Genomic DNA, 8616 nt, shown 5'->3' with positions numbered 1-8616 from the left:
CGCAGTTTTGGTTTGACTTAAAGTTGAAAGGCAGGAAAAAGTTTTTCACCGGCTGCGTCTATTCATCTCAGGAGGACGGGGTGGGATGGGGTGGGGACCAGAGCCTCCCTATTCTGCCACACAAAGCAAGGAACAGCTGGCTGATCGATACCCGACAAAGGCTCAGAGGTTAGAGCAGTCAAAAGATTGTTAACTAGCCAATTTATTTGCCAGACGTTTATATCATTGCTTACGGTTCAGTGCACCCCTTCAGCGGGGCCGTGCTGCCCACCTGTGCTTGGAACAGTTTCAGAGCCTCTTCAGACACTTCCGTGACCTCATGGGCAGCCAAACACAGAGAGACAGAAAAAGATACAAGTGGCTCTGACTGGACTTTAAGTGTAGATTCCCTGCAAGTGCATGTGAATCTGCGGTACGTCTATGTGAGCACAACACGAGCCACCCCGGGGCCGGTACCACATGGCTCTGCAGTCAGCGCTCATGGCTGGCTCATGTTGTGAGATGGCCCAACAGGCTGGCAGAGAGGGGAGACCCTTTCTGTGGCTCACCCAGGCGGAGAGAGGGGCTTCCTGCACATCTTTTGTCACACCATTTGGGCCCTTGTGTCTGAGGCTGCCCTGCGCCTCCGGACCCACTTGGCAGCCGCTCCGCAGACGGACATCTGCTCTCTGCAACCTCCTGGCGAAAAGAGAAAACAACAACATGCAAACCCTGCTCCACTCTGGCTATTTACAGTGGCTTGAAAAAGTATTTAGACCCTAAAAAAATGTGTCACATTGTGTTTGATTGCAACCCCAAACCTCAGTGAATTGTATGTAACAGACTAACACAAAGTAGGGTGTAACAGTGTAGAGAAAACTAAATATGCTCTTCAAAAAAAAAAAATTTTTTTTTCAAATCAAATCTGCATTTGTGTCCATCCCCCTTTACTCAGCTACCATTAAATAAAAGCCTGTGAAAATCCCTGATTTAAAAGCCTCATCGGCAAGCAAAACACACCACGTTTAATATCAGTAACCAATCTCAGCTGCTTTTTGGAGCAAACACATACAAGATGTTGCTACAGTCAGATGAAACCGCTGTGTGGCTGTTTTTCAGCAACAAGTAAAACGCTGTGAGCGCATGGTGAAATATTAACGCCAAGCAGCATCTCTACTGTGAAGCATGACGGTGGCAGCATCATGCTGAGTGAAAAATGATGGGTTGTTCAGGAGATCTATCTATCTATCTATCTATCTATCTATCTATCTATCTATCTATCTATCTATCTATCTAGATGTACATATTTCTGTACATCTAGATAGATCTATCTATCTAGATAGATTCAGATTATGGAACGTCTTTGAAAATCTCCACGAGGAAAAAGTCGTATAGTCAGTTCTCCATTCATGACCATGACTCCTGTTTTCTCTCTCTCTCTCTCTCTCTCTCTCTCTCTCTCTCTCTCTCTCTGTCTGTCTTTCTCTTAACTGCGCAGTGATTCTTCAGCACGCAATATTGAACAGACTTTGTTCGTGCTCAGCGGCCCAGAATAACTCGGTCATTATGGTAGCGAAAGGGACAGGTTTTGAGTTTGATTTCATGATGGTAATATAGCCCCTGCATGCGCGCAAAAGGAGAAAGCCCTTCAATGGGGACATCTGTTCAAGTGCGGCTTACAGTTACAGCCGCGCGCTTAAAGGGGAACAACCTGTGCGCACCAGACGAGCTGAAAAGCGGCTCCTGCTGAAATGCAACAGGCGACTCAAGAAGTTTTGATGCAAGTGTTGATAAAGAATAACATGCAAACCTTACTTTATCTAATCTGTGCATATTGAGCAGCGGTGTGTGGCTTCAGCAGCTATGCTGCCTGTCTGGGGTTATCGCAGTGACCAATGATATTACTATTTCTTGTTAGACCGCTTAGTAATTTGTCACCAGCGGCCAACATGTGAGCTGTGGTGCGAACATCGCTCTCCAAATGCGCGAAACCACAAAAGTGCACACGGTTGGAAAGTGTCGATTTATTAAAAGAATACCAACTATAAAAAGAAGCAAATAAAATAAAACGAATGACATGGCTGGTGTTGAGTTGTCGATAATAGCATTCATTTATAAAAAAACAAATATCAAAATATAAATTTAGGTATATGAGTTCAGGAGTATGAGTAAGAAACTGGGTTCAGCTCAATATCCCCCCGCCGAGTTATTCCTAATTGAATTGCCAGTGTAACATTTATCTGGCACCGTTTCACGATCACACCGGAGAGCAGGAGATGCTGGTGTTTTTCCTCCGCCTGACAGCCAACGTCGAGGGTCAATCAATGCGCTGCAAAGGAGCGGTGGAGCGCGGTATGTAGGTTTTATTTCTCACCATCACTTTTTATTCGCTTTTTTATAACGCTGGGACAAATTATTCGCCGCTTGATTTTTATACCTTGGCTTAGTTTTACAAATAAAATAAAAATAAATAATAATAATAAAAAATACGTCGCAGTTTGATGTAGCTAATTTATGCCCAGTGATAATAAAACAAGCGGAGATCTATTTTTTTACAAAGTCAAAATATAGACGTAATTGTATGCAAATTAGTGTCGTTTCCCTTTTATTTAATTTCACATGTTGTAAATATTGTATGTCTAATGTTTGATAGCGTTTGCAATTAAATAAGATGCGTAATCCAAAATGATCAAGTCGCTGTGGTGGTTTCGCACCAGAAACAATCTTTACATTATTCACTCCATATTTTTCCTCGCACCTAAAGGAAATTCAGGGTGAACCCGACACACACACACACATACACACACACGCACACGCACGCACGCACACACACACACACACACACAATAAAAAAAAAACAGCGGTTGTCCAGTCCTAGAAACACAGGAATTAATCAGATTGTCCATCTATCACGCTGCGCAATAAAGGAAGCGACACGGGTTAGGGCAGATGATGTGATGAATAATCCCTGGTCGTTTTAATTAACTTTTCCCTGTCCCGTAATGACCAAGCTGGTCAACAGACCCGGTCAATAAGCATGTTAATATCAAACAAATAAAACTGCGGATGATTAAAAACCTCCCGCGTTATTAAATTTGAAATTCAAATGAAATTTATGCCCCCAGCTCACACTGCATGCTAATGACCACAAACGCGCGTTGCCTTCAAGATCTTATTATGTAACACGAGCTTCTTACAGTTTTTCATTATTATTATTTTACCAAATGTCAGTGGAGAGAGTGACGAACCAATTTAATTTAACAGGATTGCTCTATTTTCAAGCACAGATTGGGAGTCACTTATTCTAACAAATTCCTAAAACCAAAACCCGTCTTGGAATTAGAAAGAAAATGTATACTTCTTTTTTTTTTCTTTTTTTTTTTTGTCATGTATAATGGTTGTAAATCGTCTAAAGTCAACCACGCCGACCTCTCATCTTCTTCATCTGCTGCTTCAGATGAACATGGTTTATAATGAAATGAATAATCTCCCCCAACACACACGCACGCCCACACACACACACACGCATACGCACACACGCACACACACACACACGCGCGCGCGCAAACGTTCGCACCACCCCGGAATGCACCGTCTATAACAGTTTTAATCAAAACTGTCAAGGTAATTGGACACAATTACAGTGATGTGAAAGTTTGAGACGATGCAATATAAGTGCACGAGCAGAACAATGCAGCCTTTATATCTTCTGTAATGCTCTGTGTATATTAAGTCTATAGAAGTTAAAACATGCAAATTCCCCTTTGAGGCAGAATAATTGTATGATTTAAATAAATAATAAAAACAAAGTAGAATAGAGTAAAAGATCCAAAACAACTTTAGACTTGGTTGGATTGAAGCAAACACCTGCCGTCCTCACAACCTTCTTTTGGTGAAAAAAGAGAATCTACAACTTTCTTCTGAGGATGATCTTAATTTCAAAATAGAAACTTTCAACTTTATTTTCTACACTGACTAAAAGAAACTCGTACAATAAAAGAGTGAAAACCGATTCAAAAATGTGTCAACAATTGATTCGAAAAGTTTAATTTATATTTCTGAGTATAAATTATATCAGTTTAACAGCTAAGTGACACTAGGCTTAATTGGGTACATTTTAAAATTTTGATCATCTGTTTTGTTTCTCCTCAAAACTGAACAAATATAAGAACTCGGTTGTTATTATTGCATAAAATGTTACAGAAATCGTGAGAGAGCGTAAATAAATCTAGACCACAAAGGCATGTAGATCTTATTCCTGACTACCACAACTAAGATGTCCTGCTGAGTAACAAGGATTGGATCAAGTTTATAAAGTTTAGCTTGTTAGAAAGTTTGGTTTTGGCCTTAATATTAGCTCTGTCACTAAAATAGTTAAAGCAATACAATGTTTCCAAAATGTAAAAACAACTTCTAAAACTTCTATTTCAAGAAATCAGATTAAAACACCCTTTTTCATGGAAAGCACAGTTCAAGATGTAATACGCTCTGGTAGGAACTGCCTCCAGGTTATTGATGTCACTAGCAGGTTTGGCTTTAGCATTATCGCTTAATGATTGAAATGCCTTTGAAAATGTTAGAACCTGCTTTGAAAAAGTAGCATCTAATCTTTACTTATTGAAAACTGCAACTTAGATGTCATTGACAAAAAAAAACTACCTCGAGATGTTTAGTTTACATTTCTGAGTTTAACATAGTTGCTGTCACTGAACTAGTTAAAGCTGGAAAACAAATCTAAATTGTTGCTCCAACACCAAAGTTCTCTGAATCACAAACATTTTTGAAAGTGTATATTTTTTACTTCTATAATATATTCATTCATGGTGCAAAAATGAGAAAGATATCATTTTACTACCTTCTGACTGGACATACTGAACTGAATAATCCAACATCTTCAGTTATGTTCATATGAAGATATTTAATATATTTGTCACCAAAATAATGTGTTTCATCTTGTTAGAATTTAACCAATATTGAATATTAACTTTACAAATGATTATTTTTGGTTAACAATGTTAACCAAAAACATTATTTTTTTGGTTAACATTGTTTTTTGGTTAACCCAAAACATTGTTTTTAACCAAAAACATTGTTTTTGGTTAAGGTTAGAGGGTTTAAATATTCCCTCTAAGCTCTAATACCCGTCTAAGTCAGACTAAAGAAAATAAAAAATAATACCAAATGAAATTTTTTTTCTATAGGTTTTCCAGAAATGTTAGAATTTAAGTTATTGAACATTACAAAATGCTTGATTTAATCTCTTTTTAATGGCCAAAATCAAATGTAACACAGAGTTCATTTTTATAGTGTAAACTGTCACTTTTTTTTTGCATGCTGGCTTCAGTACAGCTTCAGTATGGCCTGTTGCCGAACTCCGCAGGCATGTTTGATTGACCCCATATCATGATCACTCCTCCTTCTTTTTCAAATTTATGTTATGAGATCTGTTCTGTAAATTTTCAATAAGTGCTGTTCCCCCTCCCTTAATTCCTCCTTCCTAATTCACTCTCATTTAACTTTACCTTCCTTCCGCTGTCTTTTATTATGGCGGGGGTGTGTTGGGGGGTGGAGAGCTGTCTGGGTAGGGGAGGGAGGGGGCTCTTCTATCGATGACCTCACGGTTAGTATGTGGCAGTGCGGCGGGGAAGGGGGCAGCTGATTGGTCGCCCGTGTCACACAGCGCCACTTCAAAGCCAGAGAGGAGCCTACAATTGTGGAAGAATGGGCGGAACGCATCATTGTATTGCACACCTCTAAAAAAAAAAAAAAAAAAGTAGAAGAAGAAGAGGGGGGGGGGCGAGAAAAGCAGCGCTCCTGATTCATAAATATAAAAAGATCCTCTGAGGAGGGCAGTGTTTTTGTGTGATGGCAACTTCACTTCTAGGGGTGAGTCGAAAAAAGGGACTTTCTTTCTGCTTTTAATTAGTTCTTGTCATTGTCCTGCCGTTTGGAGGGGGATTAAACTTACTGCAGCAGAGCCAGAGCGGTGGTTATACTTTTCAGCAGCAAGTTCGTGGAAGTTCTGCTTTATAGAGCTAAACAAAAAACACGCATGGTTTCGCTCGTGTTCAGGTTGGAATTTGTCTGCACTTTGACGTTGTTCTCGATCAGGTAGGAAGTGATGAGAATCTTAGACTAGAACTTTAAGTAAACTGCCGCCAAATATTAAAAAAATAATAATTTGAAACATTGTGAGCAGTCCTTTTCTGAAATAATGCCAGAAACATCTGCGTTTAACCTGTTAAAGTTTTAAACTTTGCACAGTATGATTTAGATTTTTGTTTGTTTGTTTGTGTGTGTGTGTGTGTGTGTGCGCCCTTTTAGGAGGAGCCGAGGTTAGGATCGACTCCTTTAGCCATGTTGGCTGCAACATGCAACAAAATAGGGAGTCCGAGCCCTTCACCGTCCGCTATATCGGATAATTCCTCGTCTTTTGGGAAAGGTTTCCACCCGTGGAAGAGAGCCGCCGCCAGCAGCTGCAGCCTCGGCTCCGGCCTGTCCACCTTCGGGGTGTCCCGGAACGGATCTGGCATTGCCTCGGACTCTTTCGGCAATAACGGCTCCAGCGGATCCAGTGCCTTCTCTCTCACGTCTGGGACGTCCTCCGGCTCCCATTTCGGAAACGATTACTCCGTTTTCCAAGCCTCGGGCAACTCTCAAGAGTCCAGCCATCAGCCGGTCTTCATCTCCAAGGTGCACACTTCGGTGGACAGCTTGCAAGGCATTTATCCGAGGATGAGCGTTGCGCACCCGTACGAGTCCTGGTTCAAGTCATCCCACCCCGGGATCCCGGCGGGAGAGGTCGGCACCACCGGAGCTTCTGCCTGGTGGGACGTGGGAGCAGCGGGGTGGATTGACGTTCAGAACCCGAATGGAGCAGCACTACAATCGTCCTTACACTCCGGTGGACTGCAGACCTCCTTACACTCTCCCCTCGGAGGATATAATTCTGACTACTCCAGTTTAAGTCACTCTGCTTTCAGCACGAGCCCCTCTCCACACCTGTTGACAACCGGCCAACACCTGATGGACGGTTTCAAGCCGGTGTTGCCCTCTTATCCGGACACGAGCCCCTCGCCGTTAACTGGAGCAGGTGGGACTATGCTCTCGGGGGGTCCCCCTGCAGCATTAGCGGGCTCCCCGAGGTCCTCCGCTCGACGGTACTCGGGCAGAGCCACCTGCGACTGCCCGAACTGCCAAGAGGCGGAGAGACTGGGACCGGCGGGCGCCAGCCTGCGGCGGAAAGGCCTACACAGCTGCCACATCCCCGGCTGTGGGAAGGTGTACGGCAAAACGTCGCACCTGAAGGCACACCTGCGGTGGCACACCGGCGAGAGGCCGTTCGTGTGCAACTGGCTGTTCTGCGGGAAGAGGTTTACGCGCTCCGACGAGCTTCAGAGGCACTTGCGCACGCACACCGGCGAGAAGCGCTTTGCGTGTCCGGTGTGCAACAAGAGGTTCATGCGCAGCGACCACCTGAGCAAGCACGTAAAAACTCACAGCGCCGGGGGGTCCGCTGGCTCCGGCTCCGGGGGCAGCGGGGGGAAGAGGGGTAGCGACACCGATAGCGAGCACAGCGCGCCGGGGAGCCCTCCGTGCCATTCCCCCGACTTGTTGCACCCACCTGAATCCACCCAGGGAGTGGGCATGAATGGCCTCTAAAACTACATCATGTTAGGTAAAAATAAAATTGAAGAAGAAAAAAAAAAGGCAAACGAGTGGACATATTTCAGTGTATGCGATCAGCTCTATCTTGACTTGTCAAATAAGTGTTTAAAGTCTGCAAACTGCGTCATTTCAGCTGTGCCATCAAAAGCGTTAAAATTAGTGACTTCAGGCGTGAAAGTGAAAATAATCTCTTTAATTTCTCAGTATGACATGAAAAAAAACGCTTTGAAATATGGAGGCCTTGGAAAAGTTGCGCTCCTGCTGTCAAAACTGTCCTAAAAAAAAAAAAAAAACACTGGCACTTTAATATCGAGCAAAAATGTGTGTGTGTGTTTTTTTCCTTTGCCACTGCTCGGTTGGAACAAATATATTCAGATTTTGTGTAGAATGGTGAAATTATGAACATTTTCTCTGTTTAACATGTTCACTCAACAGCCTGCAGATTAGTGCGCTAAGTTTTCTAGGCCAGTAAAAGGTAACTTACACTTTACTCTGCTGCAGAAATGTTCTGTACATAAATGTAGGTTAGAATAATTACAACCCAAATGTAAAGGTGAGCAATGTATTTGTCCAGGAGACGATTTTTGTATAGGTATTTCTAGTTGTATATGGACTCTAGTAAATATTTGAAAAAAAAAAAATTATACGGATATGTACTTGGATTTTTTTTTTTTGACCTGGTATGAAATGTATTTGTGGGGAAATATTTAACCACGGTTTTTCCTTATTTGTCTTTTGTTTGTTTGCCTTGTATTTAGGGGATTTCTCATTAGGCGCACTTTGAATTTATTTGTATGGTTTGAAAATCATTTACTGTTTACCCGCTCGTTTAATTTAAGTAAGCATGTTGTAAAGTGATTTTTAATTTTACAATGATGATTTTCCTCTTTTTCTCTCGCTCTCTTTCTCTCACTGAGAATGGCTTTTTATGTGAGCCACTCAATAAAGTCAGTATGAATTCAGAAGCAA

General features: G+C 42.2%; 1 protein-coding gene across 3 annotated transcripts; it reads left to right on the top strand.

Moving 5' to 3' along the window:
* The first annotated feature begins 1511 nt into the window (after nucleotides 1–1511).
* sp8b (sp8 transcription factor b) lies at nucleotides 1512–8616 on the top strand. 3 transcript variants are annotated; one of them, XM_008432475.3, is made up of 2 exons: nucleotides 1512–2331; nucleotides 6304–8616. In XM_008432475.3, exon 2 carries the CDS (start codon nucleotides 6337–6339, stop codon nucleotides 7639–7641), a length of 1305 nt encoding a protein of 434 aa, XP_008430697.1. In that variant the 5' UTR covers nucleotides 1512–2331; nucleotides 6304–6336; the 3' UTR covers nucleotides 7642–8616. The 3 variants fall into 3 exon arrangements, with proteins under 3 accessions (XP_008430697.1, XP_008430695.1, XP_008430696.1); XM_008432473.3 differs by lacking the exon at nucleotides 1512–2331 and adding an exon at nucleotides 5760–5865; XM_008432474.3 differs by lacking the exon at nucleotides 1512–2331 and adding an exon at nucleotides 5768–6090.

This window comes from Poecilia reticulata, chromosome 16 (assembly GCF_904066995.2).
Source record: "Poecilia reticulata chromosome 16, P_reticulata-male-v2, whole genome shotgun sequence".
NCBI lineage: Eukaryota > Metazoa > Chordata > Actinopteri > Cyprinodontiformes > Poeciliidae > Poecilia > Poecilia reticulata.
This window is presented reverse-complemented; position numbering and strand designations above follow the sequence as displayed.